General features: G+C 31.0%; 1 protein-coding gene and 1 long non-coding RNA gene across 2 annotated transcripts in view; one reads left to right on the top strand and one right to left on the bottom strand.

The window, feature by feature from the left end:
• Nucleotides 1-1,300: 1,300 nt before the first annotated feature.
• LOC145293071 (uncharacterized) lies at nucleotides 1,301-12,074 on the top strand. Its single transcript, XR_013869654.1, has 2 exons — nucleotides 1,301-1,835; nucleotides 8,466-12,074. It is a non-coding gene; the product is annotated as an uncharacterized LOC145293071 (long non-coding RNA).
• Nucleotides 12,075-16,273: 4,199 nt separating this feature from the next.
• LOC145293067 (uncharacterized) overlaps nucleotides 16,274-19,178 on the bottom strand; it is a 29,894-nt gene continuing 26,989 nt past the window's right edge. The window contains exon 7 of the mRNA XM_080139422.1: nucleotides 16,274-18,607. Within this exon, the coding sequence (XP_079995548.1) occupies nucleotides 18,554-18,607 (54 nt within the window). The 3' untranslated portion in view covers nucleotides 16,274-18,553. The remainder of the gene's footprint in view (nucleotides 18,608-19,178) is intronic.

The raw sequence follows: 19,178 nt of genomic DNA, 5'->3' as shown, positions 1-19,178 counted from the left end.
GCTTTTCTTACTAAAAAATCGAACCTTTTGCTCGGTATCCTAACAAATTGTTTTTTCGCTGTAAAAAAAATAAAATAAATAAATAAAATAATTGATGAAATTAAGTGAAATTTTTTTTCAGAGATCTTCGTTCCATAATGGATACGTACAATATAACCTTTTTTTTTTTTTCGATATTTTCATTTTTTTAATGTCTTGATTAAACTGTACAAGTACCTGTTTTATTTTTAAATTCGACGCTCCTACAGAATTGGGACGAGATTTTGTAGTCGATAAATGGAGTTTTCAGATAAAAACAATAGTTTCTACTGATTGTTTTTTCAATGGACTCTATCGTTTAGCATTCTATATAGCAGGTTTATGGGCACCTCCAAAAGTCACCACAAAATTACCCCCCCCATATGTAAAACGATGTAACTTTATTATAAATTAATATCATCAATATAACTTGTGTACTATTTAAAAGAAGAAGGGCAAAATAAACTAGTAATAATTTAAAAAAGTTTTTTCATCGTACGAAAATAATGAAATTGCGAGACGAAAATCGTGTTTACATAATTGGCGCCTTAAAATAACGTTCCCATGTAGTAAGTAAGCATTTCGAACGTGAAAACATACCCGTGTTTAATAAATCTAGCAAAATTCAACTAATGGTCAGATTTTCGTGAAGTTTTCGATACTTATCCATTTTAGAATGAAATTACATATAAAATGCAGTTTCCGTAAAATATACGAGGGGAAATATTTTTTTAGTACGCCCCCCCCCTATTTATTTTTTTGAACTTTGAATAAAATATATTTAAAGTTACAATGGTAGCTTCCAAATTATGCCGTCGGAATTACCTGAATTTTACTGAATTATTAAAAAAAAAAAAACAACTTTAATCGTGTTAGCAGATGAAAAATCGCCGCCATCTTTTTTTAAATCGCAACCTCCCATCGGCCCGTACCCGTCTGCCTCTTAATAAAAATGACCTCCCTTTGAACTCTCCTGTGTATTACGATCGTTTTCATAAAATTCTGTTTTTTTATTTTCTTTAATAAATAATTTTTTACCTTATCTATGTCCGTAATTTTTTTTTTTATATCTACCTTAAAAATACGAGGAATACATAGATATCATTGCTTTAATGTGAAATTTAGTATTACGATTTCCGCAATTTCGTCCAAACAGTGTAGAAGCCCTACAATAATTACGTCATTTTCAGTAGCCAATCAAATGACATTCTTACAGACGGTGTACCCTAGATATGTCCCCATATTTTTCTCATATTTTGGTTTATCTAAACTGCAAGAACGCCCTAGTCTGTACTTTCACCTAACAATTTAATAAAAAAGGTATCGTAAAACTTGAATTTAAGTTGAAAATAGTATTTTAAAAAATAACACGATAACATAAGTGCATAAACACCACCGTTTGTTACCGAAATCGATTTTTATATACTTAAATAAAAGAAATGCTTGTTTAGTTTGTATTTACGTTATATTGTTCCAGTCTTAAAAATGGTATAAGCTGATTAAAAGTTACAACCCATGCAAAGAGTTTCTAGGGTTCCACTTAATGAACGGACGTTTTCATAAAAGGAACGAAATAATGATTAACACCGCTTAAAGGTGACCTTATTATTTTTTTTTTTTATCAGTCTTTTTCTTGTTTTCAACACAAAACGAAATCATCTCTTTTTTAAAATCCTTCACGACTGAGACAATTTTTATTTTTGTACCTTTTGTCCACGTTAAAAAACGACCCTGGTGTCTAACTCAGCCCCGTGGGGAGGCATTGTAAATAGGTACTTTAATTTTCATTTTTTTCTACATTCAATTTCCTTCAAAAGGTAAGATTTCCCCCACACTTTTTCTCATGTTTTCGTTGTATTCTTGAATATTGAAAACGCAAATAAAAATAATTTAATTCTAACATTCTGACTGACCTGATTATAAAAAAAGTTTTTTTTATTTTATTTTATTTTTTTTTAACATTAACTACAACTCACCGTTCACATTCGAAATGTCGACTTTTTGTAGGTTTTCGGGTATGCTGACAACGAATTTGGGGCTGATAATATGAAAAAATATGTCATCCCGACGTAAAAGCTAATATAATCTCTGGCAGCCATTTTTTTTTTTTTTTTTTTTTTTTTTTTCACAACCGAGTAATAATGCGCATGCGTGTAAAAAGACCAAAACAAAATCAACAATCTCTTCCAAACAGACGACACGCACGCAAAAAATAAATAAATGAAAAATAATAACTTTTCACTCTAACTTTCTTACGGCTTTCGAAATAAACACTCCCAACCTCCCCATGTTTCGTCTTCTCCCAGTGAACTAACTGGCATTGGGTCTATCGACGATGATTGACTCTATCGTTTAGCGTTCTGTATAGCAGGTTTATAGGCACCTCCAAAAGTCACCACAAAATTACCCCCCCCATATGTAAAACGATGTAACTTTATTATAAATTAATATCATCAATATAACTTGTGTACTATTTAAAAGAAGAAGGGCAAAATAAACTAGTAATAATTTAAAAAAGTTTTTTCATCGTACGAAAATAATGAAATTGTGAGACGAACATCGTGTTTACGTAATTGGCGCCTTAAAATAACGTTCCCATGTAGTAAGTAAGCATTTCGAACGTGAAAACATACCCGTGTTTAATAAATCTAGCAAAAATCAACTAATGGTCAGATTTTCGTGAAGTTTTCGATACTTATCCATTTTAGAATGAAATTACATATAAAATGCAGTTTCCGTAAAATATACGAGGGGAAATATTTTTTTAGTACGTCCCCCCCCCATATTTATTTTTTTGAACTTTGAATAAAATATATTTAAATCTATCGAAATTTCTATTTATTATGAAACATAAGAGTTCAAATACATATTTATTTTTTAAAAATCTAAATACACGTATTGAACAAAAATTTACCTTGAAGTTGCAATTAAAAAAAATGATATAAATTTAATATTATGTTTTTTTTTAAATAGCAATTTTATTTTCGAATTAATATATACTATAATCAGTTGAATTGCCAAGAAAAAGAAACTTTGTAAACATTAATTAATTTTTAAAAGATTAAAACGATAAAAATTCCATTATTTCAAAATGTTCCGTTACAACATAGATTTTTAATTAATTGTGTTTAAATTTTTTTTTTAAATATTAAGTTTTTATATAAACATGGCTCTTGTCAGCTATTTTATCTCCCGATTAAAACCGATTTGAAAATATTATTGCACAAATAATAAGCATTTTGTAGCCCCCCCTCATATTTTGTTTGTCTCTTTTTACCATACAAAATCATGGGAGCCAAACATGAACATTCAGTGAAACCATGGCTACCAAGAGTAAGAAGAAGGGCAATACATATGATAGTGTAACGACGTCGCTTCCTGATTAAGTTGTAGGTATAAACAGCTCCGTTCAGATTATAATTACTATAATTGCACATTTGGGATGATTTTAATAAAAATATCGTAAGTGAACTCATGTTTATTTTCATCTGAGAAAGTCGAATATTTCATTTTATTTTTTTTTTTTACTGCAAAACAATCAATTTTTATATAATATTTTTCAGTCTGTTCTTTTAATAAATAAAACTTTTCACTGAGTATTTCCAAATATTTTAAAGTTAGCATTTTTCACGGCAGTTTTTTTTTTTTTTTCTACGATTGGTGAATTTTAGCACCGGTGATAATTCATTTCTTTGAAATATATTTAAAACTTCAAGTTTTTGTTTTTTATAACATTTTAACTGTAAATGATTTACATAACAGGTTTTTTTTTTTTTTGCTATACACATAGATTTGAAAAAGTTGTCACAAAACAAATCTATAACAAATAAATGTTATCACAGGCAAGATAAGTTACTTGTCTACCAAACATGCCGATATTTTTCTTTTTAAAATATATCGATAAGCATTGTATGATTTTCAAAGCGATTACACTTTTTAAAGTGAGTAAAACCACTAAAAACCTTTCCAGATAGGTAGAAGAGTAACTTATCTTGCCTTTGATAACATTTATTTGGTATATGTTTTTTGACAACTTTTTCGAATCTATGTGTACGGTAATACAAACCTAAAATTTAACTTGAAAATAATATTTAAACTGCATGTGCGTACACTGCACAAGCACTCTTATTATTATCATTATAATAGTAATAATAATAATAATAATGAACTGGTGTAGATGACATCGGCTGGCGCCACACCCACCAACTAGTTGTGAAGGGTCAGGGAGGATGGAAAGACCGAGGTGGGAGAGTACTAACCAAATCTCCACTGGAAGTGTGTAACTCAAATCTGGTACCTTGGGGAGGCATTTTGTCACCCAAACCCCAGGAAACACCAATGACTGATGCCAACGAGAAATCAGTGACAACAGCTGTTGTGATAACATGCAATCATCTGCATAAGTGGTCAAGAGAAATTTGGGGAGACTTGTTGTCACTTGGTCTCCAGGGAACACCACAGGTTACTGCCAGTGAGCGATCACTGATGATGGCCTGTGAGGCAACTAATATGCTACACATTTTGATGAAAAACATGGGGGAAAAATGGACATAGAAGAACAGAAAACCAAAACTTTAAATATAATTTCTGTATTTAAAGTAATAGTTATTTAAATATTTCAACATATAATCTTGTGGGCAAAATCCAGCTTTCAATAAGAGGCATTCTGGATAGGAACAAAAATAATCTCAGTCATGAAAGATTTCTCCTCCACTGACCGAGGACAGAAAAGGCAAAGTGTGGCATCAAAACAGATACTACACTGTGATCTTGTTGCGAAGGCAAAAAGATATTTGTGTTTAATGTTTCTTTAATTGTTTGTTCCCTATATTCATAATTCAGTTTTATCAGTATTAAATTGTATATTGCTTTAAAATTACTTAATTTTAGATAGACAATATTTATATTTTATATTGAATAAAGTTCAGTTTAAGTATTAATCAAACTGTGTTCCTTTTTCTTTTTAAAAATGTTTTATTACTCTTTTTCAAATGGCCCTCATATAGTACTGACAGTCTGACAAATCTTACCTACATTGCCTGCAAACATTTTTCAATTAACAGGCCTTCTTACTCTCAGTGGGAGTGGTAAAACCGTATTTCATATTTAATATACAAATGTTTATAATATTAATCATTAAAGTGTGTAACAAAATTATAACAAAGATTAATTATTAATTGCAGTTTGAAAAAGATAAACAAAGGTTTTAAAAAATCATTAAGTCACTTCTGCTTTTCCATAGTTCGTATAGTTAACACAAATCTGACGTCACGGAATCATGCATATTTTTTCACATTGTTTTGGAGGTACCTACAGATTTAACTGCTGCTTTTGCTTTTACTAAGTAAACTCCTCCAATGAAATAAGTGGTGCACCACACTCTCCACTTGTTTTGTAAATAACCATAATTCAAACTACATTCAACTCAGCTACATATATAACACCAATCAAGAGTTAAGGTCTACTTTCCTTTTTCATTGCATGGCATGTGTATCAATTGATCGGACATGTTTTGAACTAATGTCACATTCACCAAGAGCTTATACTCCTTTCATAGCTTTCTAATTAACATCTCACTAGGTACTGCCAAATGATTGTGAAGAATTGTAAAGAATGGAGCGCATAATTCTGTGACGTCAGACTTGTGTTAACTGCACAAAGTATGGAAAAGCAGAACCAACTTAATGATTTTTTAAAACCTTTATTCATCTTCTTCAAACTGCAAGTAATAATTAATCTTTGTTATAATTTTGTTAGGTATTAAGATTTATACAGTTTAATGATTAATAATATTATAAACATTTGTGTATTTAATATGTAATACTATTTTACTAAACATGTACGACTGTTCACTTGGTTAATTACCAGTTTCCATACTTTTATTTGGTAAAAAGAGACAAACTAGATATCGAAGTGGTCTACAAAATGTTTATTTTACGTGCAATAATATTTTTCAATCAGTTTTAAAATAGCTGGCAAGAGCCCTGTTTATATCATAACTTAATATTAAAAAAAAAGTAAAGAATTGATACCCTGTAGCAGAAGACGATGACTTGCGATGACTACCAAACATTTCAAGTGACACCAGTGATTCGACCATGACATTGGCACAAGCACATGGTGTTGGTTGTTTGTAAACACGTCAAATAGCAAACATGGTCGAATATTCACAAGCAAGATTTAAAAAAAATATATTTACAAAACTTTTGAAGATTTAAAAGAAAAAATATATATTTACAAATCATTTTTTTAAGTAAATAACTAAACGAACGTATTTAAATAAAAGATATTTAAATAAATGGGTGCCTTTTTGAGTGCGTTTTTTATATATTTACAGAACTTTTTAATAAAATGCACTTTAAATAAATATAGAATTTATTAAAAACGCACACAGAAAGAAAAAAAAACACACTGTACATAAAAATCAATCTTAGTCACAAAAACCCACAAAACATTCGCAAAAATCTGAACAAGTCAGTTATTTTATATTTGTTTCTGCCATTTAAAAGTTTGGTTTAATAATTTTTTTATTTTTAAAAGTTTTTAAAATGATGTATTTTTAATGTTTTGTAATTAATATAGCTCATTTTTTAATTTATTTTTATTATAATTATGATAATTATTATTTTAAGTTTTATTAAAAAGTTCTATAAATATATTAAAAACGCACCCGGAAAGACACCCATTTATTTAAATATATTACTTTTGAATTTTTTTGTCATTTAATAATTGTCACTTGAAGGTATCATGAGATTAAATCAAAATTTAATATTTGAAAATACATTAATTGCCGCTAAAGTTAATGTTTTAAAGAATAATTAAATTGAATTGTATTAAAAATGCACACATAAAAAAAAAACACTGTACATAAAAATCAATCTTGGTCACAAAAATCCATGAAACATTCACAAAAATTCGAACAAGTCAGTTATTTTATATTTGTTTCTGCCATTAATAAGTTTAGCTTAAATTTATTTATTTTATTATAATTATTATTATTCTAAGTTTTATTAAAAGGTTCTGTAAATATATTAAAAACGCACTTAGAAAGGCACCCATTTATTTAAATATCTTTTATTTAAATACGTTTGTTTTGCTACTTACTTAAAAAAAATGTTTTGTAAATATATATTTTTCTTTTAAATTTTCAAAATTTTTGTAAATATATGGTTTTTAAATCTTGCTTGCGAATATTCGACCATGTCTGTTATTTGACGTGTTTACAAACAACCAACACCATATGCTTGTGCCAATGTCATAGTCGAATCACCGGTGTCACTTGCAATGTGCGCCCGTCGTCGTTAGTTGTCGTCGTCTGCTACAGGGTATCTATTCTTTTTCTAATATACCATTACATAGAGAATTCTTTGAAGAAGTTATAGAAAAAAGAATTCTTTACTTGGTCCCCCCCCCCAAAAAAAATTTAAACACCATTAATTAAAAATCTATGGTTTAACAGAAAATTTTGAAATAATGGAATTTTAATAGTTTTAATCTTTTAAAAATTCATTCATTTTTAAGAAGTTTCTTTTTCTTGGCCATTCAACTGAGTATATATTCATTAGAAAAAACGCCATATAAAAACAAAAACATTATAATATTAAATTGATATCAATTTTTTAATTGCAACTTCAAGGTAAGTTATTGTTCTATACATGTATTTAAACTTTTAAAATATAAATATTTTTTACTTATTTGAACTCTTATGTTTCATAATAAATAAAATTTCCAATCAATTTAAATATATTTTGTTTGCAGACGTTAGAGTAAGACACACATAGACAGGTTGTATAGAAGGAGTACAGAACATATCTCTAGTGGCAGTTTGTTATTTCACTCACTATTATGCTCAACCCAAAATAGCAAGCATTTATAGTCATTCACAGAGAGACATTTCACTGTATCACAGCACTTCAGTGTGGCTAGACTAACAACTGCCTACTAAAACTGATAATTTATAATCATTGGTTCATTGTAAAAATCGAATGAAACAAGAAGTTAACATTTTGTAAATATCTTTCACTGCATAGTAAAGTTATTGTCAAGACAGATTTCAAAAACTAAAGTGAATTTGTTTCCTAGTAGAGTTGCTGAATCAGTTCGAGAAGAGCATAGAACAATCTCTACTGGATTGTTGTTACATTCTTTCTAGTAATTGACAGTTGTTACTCATCTGTAAGTAAAATGTTATGTAATCTTCAGAAATAGACTGCCTTCATTCTGTGTTGCAGACATTTTAGTCATTTTCTCAACTTTTTTCACCACAGACTGAACTCCAAATCTGTCTTTAATATCTTTTAAGCAACACATATATCTACTCATTTCAACAATCTAGCATGAGTTTCTAGATGTGATTCTTCTATTGTGAGTCTAGTTTGAAAAATATGATGCTTATGTATGAATTTAAGTCTAATAATAAAATTAAAATTTTGTTTCATTTCTCACAGATGTTCCTGTTTCTTGAATTTTAATGGATCACTTTCTGAGAATACACCTAAATAATCCAGAGGCGAACAATGGCTAACTGCTGTTTATGCGCCAACAACTAATACAAAGATAAAAAGATGAGAAAGTGCTAATACATTAAATGCACTCAGGTTGTGGATTAATTTCTCACAGAGTTCCAAGGTACATTAACTTGATCATATCCGTATCACACGATTGGTTTCACTTGATTCCATGCAGAAAATATAAATTTGAGGAAAACCCAAATTAATTTTCAAAAATTTAAATTTAACTCATTTGTAAAATTTAACTTTAAATTCTTGCTGATTTTACAGACTACAAAGAAAGGGAAATTTTAACAACTCTATGTGCAAAGAAGTGATATTTTATTGTTGAATTGCAACAAAGATTTAAAATGCTGGGGAATTGTTTTGCATATATACCAATAGAATTTTCCTTAATTTCAGAAAAAAAATTATTTGGGTCTTATTTTCATTAATGTACAATTTGAATCGATATACACAGAAACAAGAGAACTTCTATTAATCATTTGTATATTTCTATTCAATGATATATGTAATGAACTTGCATGTGTAAACATTCATCATTTTCTTATCATGTTATAATGAAAAAAAAATGTAAAGAACTAATAGTGTAAAGAAACAATATACCTAAGAAATGTGTGATTTATAATTTTCAAGTACCTCTATATAGAAGAAATTCCAAATTCCACTCTACCTAGACCACATTGTTGCAAAGTTTGTAACTGTTCTTTGAAAGCTAAGCCAAGCATGGTAATACACATGGGGAAAAAACAGAGGAAAGTCTTATATACAACATGAAAAAGAGAAACTAAAATCTTAGGAAGATTTCCCATCATTATAGGAGCACCAGATACATGAAAAGATTTTCAAAAACTATTTTGCAGATATAGCCAGTGAACCAAATGCTAGAGAGATACAAACAATTGCACCTAAGGAAGGAGCAGTTAGAATCTTGAAAAGATCACTTGGTTGAAATGTCTGAGATAGCAGGTGAATTTTTGACATCTAGTAGAATGCCCCATCCCCAGCTAGAACAAAATGAGAAAATTAAAAAGAGGGAGAATCGACATTCTTGCTCAATATGTTCTTTTTCTGGTCAAAGTAAATCAAAACTCCTGCGACATGTGAGAACACACACTGGAGACAAGCCACATTGTTGTGAAGTGTGTGGCTCTTCTTTTGCTGAGAAAGCAAACCTGTTGCGGCATATGAGGATACACACTGGGAAAAAGCCATATCCTTGTACAGTGTGTGACTCTTGTTTTAGTAACAAAGCAACACTAGTTGCTCATATGCGAACACACAGTGGAGAGAAACCATATCATTGTACAGTGTGTCGTTCTTCTTTTGCTCACGAAAAAACATTACTTGTACATATGAGAACGCATACAGGAGAGAAACCTTACCATTGTGAAGTATGTGGTTCTTCTTTTAGTCAGAGCACATCGTTAGTTGCACATATGAGAACTCACACTGGTGAAAAGCCATATTCTTGTGAAATATGTGGATCTTCTTTTAGTCTTAAACATTCGTTAGTTACACATATGCGAACACATACTGGAGAGACACCATATTCCTGTGAAGTGTGTGGATCTTCTTTTAGTTACAAATCATCTTTAATTGTACATAGACGAACACACACTGGGGAGAAGCCATATTCTTGTACAGTGTGTGGCACTTGTTTTAGGGAGAAATCCGTTTTAGTTAAACATATGCGAATACATACTGGTGAAAAGCCATATTCTTGCACAGTTTGCGAATCTTGTTTTAGCCGAAAAGACAAGTTAGTTGCACATATGAGAACTCACACTGGAGAAAGACCATATTCATGCACAATATGTGGATCATCTTTTAGACTAAAAAACTCGTTGGATGCTCATATGAAAACACACACTGGAGAAAAACCTTATCCTTGTGAAGTGTGTGGCTCTTCTTTCAGTGAGAAATCCACACTAGTTTCACATATACGCACACACACTGGAGAAAAGTCATATTTTTGTAAAGTATGTGGTTCTTCTTTTAGTCACGAAAATACTTTAGTTCTACATGTACGGATACACACTGGAGAAAAACCATTTTCCTGTACAGTTTGTGACTCTTCTTTTGCACGGAAAGCAAATTTGTTGAGACACATGCAAACGCACACCCGGTGAACCAAGTGCAAGTGAAATACAAACGATTGCACTGAAAGGGACGGCTAGAATCCTGAAAAGATCTCTTGGTTGGACTCACTAAAATAGGGGTAAATGTCAGACATCTGGTTGGATGTCCCATCTCCTAGAAGAAAAAGTTTAAGAAAAATGAAAAAAAGAAGGAAAATCTGGGAACATGAATCATAACCGGTAACATCAAACAAAAAGGTGACAGTGTTCTGTGACAAAGACATACAGGTGGGCAGATACATTGTTAACATCAAATGGAAAGTTCACAATGTTCTATCACAAAAACATACAAGCAGGCAGATGCATGAAAGACAAAGCCCTCAAACCAGACATTGTAATTGTCACAATCCCAAATGACCATGCCCTTAATAGTGCCAAATGGGAAAAGATAACAAAGTATCAGTATCTGAAAATGATTTAAAAACGACATGGTCTTTGAAATAAATAAATATTATACCGCTTATGATAGGAACAACTTGCCTAAAAAAAAGAATTTTCAGAAATACTTAAAAGCAATTCCTGGAATATCAAGCTGTAATGAAATACAGCAGCCATAAAGGGAACAACATCTATCCTTAAGAGATCCCTCGGATGTAAATTTAAATCATAACAGAATCAAGTGTTACTTCCAGAAGAGAGTCCTTTCCTCTCTTAAATCTAATTGAAATAAAATAAATAAAGAGAGTTTACATACATTTAAAGTACTCTGACATAAAAACACATTCCTTATAATTAGTAGAGAAAGTATTTTTTGTTCACTTTTTTAATTGGGAGGTGTTCAAATTGAAATCGTGGATTATAAATCGTTAGCCATTATTCATATGACACTAACTTCTTTCTTTTGTCTCATTCATCATCCCAAAATAGCAGATTTTTAATATTTCGAATTATTCTCTTCATTGCTTTTTGATGACATGTGATGATAAACAGTATGCTGTTAATTCCCATTCTATTTCTGTTAAGAAAACGAAACTTTTTCGTTTAACTATTAAAATGACTACATGTAAGTTTATGTAGGCTAGTGCATTATAAAAAATAATTGTAAGTGTTGTTTTACCTATTGTGATAACTTGCTCTGTGTATGATTCTTTAGAAACAAAGGAAAAATCTTTTTGATGGCAGAACACTTGTAATTATGTGTTCATTTTGCTTCAAACTTTGTTTTAAAAAATTCTATTTATTTACTTGACTGTCCTTTCAACGATTTAAAAATGTGAGGTAACATTTGGTAACTTAAATTTTGTACTATACAAAGATGACGTGACACATATTTTTCTGATAATGTTCAAGTTTTTAAGAGGAGCAGTTCTTAACATGAAAATCTTTTGTAATTATTTTTCAATCTTTTCTTATTTGGTTCCCTATTTTTGAAAGACTATAAAAGTTAATTTATTGGATTATTTTACACTCTAATTTTAATTATTTTTATGCTAAAATTTGCAAATATTCAGATATTTTTTCTCAATATAATCATTGTGTGAGTTTGTAAGAAGCCAATGCAACGCAAACTTTAAAAAAACAAAACATTCATTCATTTCAAAATTAAAAACAACTCACTTTTGACAATATATTTCTTCAACAGGTTTCGAATCTGTTTGTGATGTTTTAATTTTTAAATAAATATTTAAAAAAATCCTCTGTTGTATTGGCTTTTTACAAACTCTAATTCACACAACTGTTATATCAAGGGGAAAAAACTCACATTCATATCATGTGAGCTATACATCAGTTGAAAAATTATCATCATTCGTTCACATTTGACAAAAGTTCCTTTTCCTCAAAAAACAATAATTTTTTTTCTTGCAATTATTTATCTAGGTTATTGTGTTTCCTGGGATGAAAGTTCATTATACTACAGTTCATATTTTATTTATTTTTTCCTGCCTGAAAAAGATAAAAAAAATATGCAATGTCAATTTTATTTGCTTTATCCGTTCTTTTCAGGGATCTGGGGGTACAGGGCACTTCTTTCCTCTTAGGGTGTATCAGATTCAGCATCTGCTTTAATTGGGGATCATCTCGGTTCTAGGTGACTTCTGACAAGGGCTACATTCGCCACTGGCATGGGTAGCCTGGAGGCATTTCTTACTGTTAACATGTTACCAACTTCGCAATCAGAACCACTATCATGCTCATCATACTTCCCGCCACCATTACCTTCATTCGGGCTAAATTCCAGCAAAATATAAATGTTAGTTTCTATCGTCCTGATATTAATACAGCACGTTACATAATTAAAGTGGTCATCCCATGTGTTTGTAGCATATATTTGGTAGCTTATGGTGAAATGTTAAAATTGTCACCATAGAAAAGATGACATGATTCCATTTAATTTCATGAAAACTGTTTTTTTTTTGTGGCAGACCATCTATTAGTTGGTCAGTTGTGTACAAATCCCAAGAGCGATAGGAGTCTTCTATCATGTCTGAAAGTGACACAATGTTTAACGAGCGAGATCGGAAATGTGCTGCTGTACAATTCATGCTCTCTACTGATCCAAGTTATGATAACAGGACCATTGCCAACACCATCAAAATGCTATCTGGATGGTTTAATGCTTGTGGTCACAGCTCAACAAAGTTTCCGGCCACGGTTATGGTCTTTGGTATGGTTTCAAGTGAGAGCCATATCATGCCACCTCGTATCTTTGAAGTCATCTTGAAAGTCAACACCAAAGTGTACCTGGATGTGCTGAAGAGTGTTGATCCCCTGGTGCAATAAGGTTGCCGCTGGCAGACCCAGGGTGTGGAAGCAGCACTCGGCACTGGCCCACAATTCTAAAGAGACCTAAGCTTGGAGCTAACCTTTGACTTCTTAACATCCAGAGTTTCCAACCGGTTCTGCAATTTCCCTCAAATTTACATTATCCATTTTCTTCCTTTGAACATTTTATTTGCTGGTACCACCCCAGCACAAATACGTTGTGGCCTCATGTCAGCCAACCATTGAGCTCTTTGATCGACACGTCTCCAGACAACTGGTCTGACATTGCTCAACTTCTTGCCAGCTCACTAACATGAATCTTTCTCTAGCCAGGTTGAAAGCTATATATTCCTCTTTCGATCCCAGAGGGGCACAGAGAGTATCTTCCTATTGTCCAACAGCATGCTACATCCGAGACCTTTATAGTATTCTTTGTTTTTCTTCCGGGCTCATAGGCAGTAGGAAACGAGAAGGCAGTTTTCACTGGCATTTCTCGTAATTGAGGCTTATTACACTGAAAACCACATGTCCCAACTCCAGGGCATCTAGCCACACCATCATATGTTCAGTCCATCTAATTAATGACTGTTCAGTCTACCTTACCCGGCTTAACACTTGGATGCATTTCTGTAAGAACACTTCCCCTCTTGAGAGTTCCGTCCCTATCTTACTGGAGACGTTCCACATTTCTTCGTGCAGGGTTTGTAATTGGACAATTATTGTATTAATACTTTCTCGATTTTTTCACCACTTCCACCCTCATAATATTTAACACTGAAAGCCCCTCCTATGTGCTAGTCAACTGCTGCCTAACCTCATCGAATTTATCGATTCTTCCCTCGTAACTGTCGCTCAATTTCTCACAAGGTTCCAAGGCCATGGATTAATTTCTCACAGGATTCCAAGGTACACTAGCTTGATCATGTCCATATCTGCAAAGCTATGGAAAATTTATTTTTTCTTTCAATTATAGATTTACATCCACTCTGGAAAAACAAATTTATCAAATCCTTCCCTGTATTTGTGGATCAATTTCTAACAGGGTTCCAAGGTCGAAGATATTGATTTCTTCCATGTATCTGTTAATTAATTTCTCACAAGATTTCAAGTTACACTAGCTTGATCATGTCCATACCTGCAAAGCTATGGAAAATTAATTTTTTGATGCTAGATTTACATCCACCCTGGAAGATTGAATTTATCGATTTTTTTTTTCCTCTACTCGTGGATCAATTTTTCACAGGGTTCCAAGGTACACTAGCTTGATCAGGTTCATATCTGCAAAGCTATATAAATTTTTTTTAATACTAGATTTACATCTGCCATGAAGGACCTAAAATTCGTCTTTCATTCCTTATCTCTAAAAGCAAGAATGGGCAGTTTAAAGGCTCTAAAATTACTTCTTATACCCCAAATATTATTCCATTTCCATGTTTTTTTTCCTACATATTTTGCTTTTTCTAGAACTACTTAGTTAATTTCCTATTTAATACAAGCCAACTGATGACTCCTTAAGTACTAAACTGATCACGTCTGGAGGCACCCAGGATGAAGCCCCCCCCCATCGCCTGCAGCAAGACTAAACATGAGTCTAGCCTGGCCACACCTACCGGGTCGATAGGGTGAAGTGGGATTTTATTTGACCATTTCCATTTCCGGTTGGGACCGTTCAGCACATTGAACATTACCCAATTGCTGGCCTGGGTCTCCTTTAATTTTAGCCGACTTCTTTTAAGGACATCTTTTCTGGTGTCTCAGTCTGCCAACGTTTCTCCAATAACATCTGCTAATAGAGCTGGTCAGGAAAGGCTCTCACCGCCAAACCCCAAATTCTCTCTGCCAGTTTGGTTATCTTCTCCCCAGCCCACTGCCAGAGTTTAAGTAGCTCCGTGATGTGGTTCACTAGAGTACTCATTCATCAGTGATGACTGCAGCTGTTTCCAAGACAATCGGAGGTTCTCCTTAAGTTTCCACCTGATAAACTGGGATACTAGCCCTCGTGCAGTCTTATATACTAATAGGATCATCTCTGCAACCCGTAGCCCAAATACCACCTGTTTCTTATTTATCTCAAACAAGTGGTGTAGTCACCATCAAAATACCATCTCACATACAAGAGATTCAGGTTTTGAATCCTGAGTTCAAATGTGTTCAACTCATGAGCCCAAAATCAGGACAAAACTGGAGTCTTAGAATTCCGGTTTGTTGGCTCATGTAAGCTGCAACATTGTGGGAATAATTATATCATCTTACATTCTGAAAATTCTAATATATACACAAACACATATATATGTAAAAATGTAACCGTCGGGTCAGTCTTTAAAATGGGTTAGATTTTTTAAACAGGAAAAATGAACAGTAAAAAATCATGTAAAAACGAATTAGAAAACATCCATATTTAGTCTGAATGTTTGTCCAAGGTCATTTTGTACCTGGATATAGTGAGTATATTTAGGACTTCCTCTGGTATGCTATTACATTGAGTGGTAGAGAATGATTCTTTTTCTTCTAGTGAGATGAAATCAACAATGGTAATCTTCTGTAGATACCTGCAGAGATGTCAACTAGGTGCTATGATGAAAAGCGTCCATGAAAGATAGATTTCAATTCCCATTGATAATGCTGTATATGAGAACAGGTTTAATCTTTGAAGCTACTTTTTGTAGACAAGTGTAATGTGTTGTCACGGATCATTTCGCTGCTTACATGTTTATATATTCTTTGTCCTTTAAAACCCTCATCCATTTTAAAGATTTTTTTTTTTACTTTATGTATATATACTATCTGTATTTACCCAGCCATTACCCAGGAGTAAAAAGAAAAAATTATACTTGTTTACAAATAAATGGAAATAAATTTAGGCGAACTTAATTTTGAAAGAAATTGAAAGAAATACACAAACACACTTGAAGACATATTTTTATTTAAGAAATCAAGGGAGAGAAGTCAATTTGTACATGATAACGTTCTTTTAATCTGTTTCAATGAGTTATAAAACAATGTTTCCCCCAAAAAATATTTTTCTTAGACAAAATAAGTATTCTCAGAAAAAAAAACTGAAGAAAAATAAATTATATACCTGCCAACACCATCGTGAAAGAATAAAAATGGGCTAGTATAAATCAAAAATCTTTACGTCAAAGCATTGCTATTTGGGTCCGACTTTAAAAATTTAACAAGATAACTTTATGTTATATATTATCACTAATATACAAATGATTATCAGCATTAATATTATTACTTTTATCACCTATTTGATTATTATTACAAACTCCATTATTATTTTAGATTTTATACAGGGTTGCCCATAAGTCACTTTACAGTTTGAAAATCAAATAACTTTTTCTTAAATGACTGTATTTGATTAATTCTTTCTTTTATTACACAATTTATAGTGTGCAAGTTTGTTCTGACTTAATTACAAAAGATAATGTCTCTTAAGTAGCCTCCATTCTCGGCTTTGCAAAGTCGAGCTCTTTCTAAGCTATTCTTTATGACAGTTCTTAACATTGGAAGTTGTAGGGAAAGAATTTCCTGTGTATGTTTGCCTTAAGTTCTTGGATGCTTCGAGGCTTATTTGCATACACTTTGTCTTTAAGATATCCCCAAAGCCAAAAATCTAGTTCTGTCAAATTAGATGAACGTGGAGATCATTCAAAATCGAAATTTCAAGAGATTTTTCGATCCTGAAACATCACAGTTAATAATTGCATTGTCGCTCTAGCTGTATGTGCAGTTGCTCCATTTTGTTTGCGATTAATACCCTGGCATGTTTACTAACTGAGGTTGAACAAATTCAATAGCATATCTTTTAAGAGGATATTGAACATTGAAATGGCACATATAAGATCTTTGTATTGCAACAATTGACCGTCCATTTTCAAAGTGAAATTCAATTATCCTCACTTGTTGTTCTGTTATAAACTTATCTATACAAAAAATTTCCAAAGATTCTATTTTTATAATTCTGAAAAGAGAAATTAAAATATATTAATAGAAAAAAGTTATTGAATTTTTAAAATGTAAAGTGACTTATGGACCACCCCGTATATGCATATATATATATATATATATATATATATATATATATATATATATATATATATATATATATATATATGAATCCGTCATTATTTTTGCAATATATTATTACCATTATAACTTTTATAGTTATCATTAGTATTATTAGATTTCTTTTATAATAACTATTGTCATTATTAAATTTAATTGCAATATTAATTTTTTATTCTATATTTACATGGAAATTTAAGTAAAACAATTTCCAATATTCCCGTTCTTAAAAGACAAACTTTTTGACTAATAAGATCTTAGTTATCAATAACTACAGATCGAAGCAGTGTCATGTCAGTGTAGCAAAGTTTGTATATGTGTGTATGAATAAAAATAATATAAGTTTTGATATGTATCACTGTTGAAGGAACATGAGTATGTTTATTTTAATCAACCTCAGCAGTATCCAACGTGTTCTATATCAATTAGATCATTCTTTCACGTCACTGTGATTTTGTGTGAAATCTACAGAAACTTGAAATGAAGGTTCAACAAAACCTTTTCCTTTTTACTGCTCAACCAAAAACGTTTAGTTGCTATTTGTAGCATGTGCAGCTAGTTTACATGGTACTAGTATCACACATTACATGATCAGACATTAGTATATATTTCCCAAAAAGGAAAATATTTAACAAAATATGAAACAATATATTTAAAAAATAAAGAGGATATTTTCTATAATAGCACTAATTTCCAAAATAAAAATAATATAAAACATATTAAAAAAGATATTAAAGAATATTTAAAAAAAAACAATAAGAGAGATATTTTCCAAAAGGAGATTTAAAAAGGTATTGAAAAAATATGTATGTATACATACCAAAATTTTTAAAAAAATTTTCAAATCAAAAAAGATATTAAAAAAATATTAAAAAATATTTTCCAACCCCCTCCCTCCAAAAAAAAATTAAGAAAAATATATATTTTTCCAAATTAAAAAAAAAAAAAATTCCTTGCAAATCACTAGACAAAAATCAGGATTTAAAAAAATTCTTGAATAGATGAATTCTGATTAAGGTAAAAAGATTTAAGTAAATCTTTCACACAAAATAATTTGATTTTTTTTTTGTTTTTGTAAATCAGTTTTTATTTTTTCTCCAGAAAAAATTGTTATTTGTCAGATTCGCAACATAATCTCCAAAAATGGTCGATGATGAAATAGAGCTGAAAAAAAAATAATAATATTAGAAAAATAATTTATTAGTTTAATTTCGTTTGTGAAATAAATTCTGAGATGTTTTTGTTATAAAAGACAACAGTGTGTCTATGCTTTTCACATGTTCCCCATGCAATACAGGCAAAAAATCTACTTTGACGATTATTAATAGACTTCACCCCAAAACAGAAGACACATCGCAAACACAAGTCAAACACAGACAACACCGATCAAAATGCCCTTCCCTCACAGAGACGGTCTAACCGGGAAAGGTTTAAGGATTAAGATTTAAGGACTAATAAAGAATTACAATAATAAAAGAAAAAAAACATATTATTATTTTATTATTGTTAACAAAGTGTCATATTATTATTACTCATATTTAGAAAGTGTTATATTATTATTACTGTTATTTAAAAAGTGTCATATTATTATGATTATTTCTAAATGCCAGATTATTACTATTATTTAAAAATGTATCATTACACTTATTTTTAAAAAGTGTCATTATCATTTTAAAAAAAATGTAATATCTATATATGAATAGGATAGTGTGTGTGTGTTATTTATTTCGTGTGT

Source organism: Euprymna scolopes, chromosome 14 (genome assembly GCF_053919585.1).
Source record: "Euprymna scolopes isolate OS-2025 chromosome 14, ASM5391958v1, whole genome shotgun sequence".
Lineage (NCBI taxonomy): Eukaryota > Metazoa > Mollusca > Cephalopoda > Sepiida > Sepiolidae > Euprymna > Euprymna scolopes.
The sequence above is the reverse complement of the archived record's forward strand: the minus strand, read 5'-3'. Positions and strand labels throughout refer to the sequence as shown.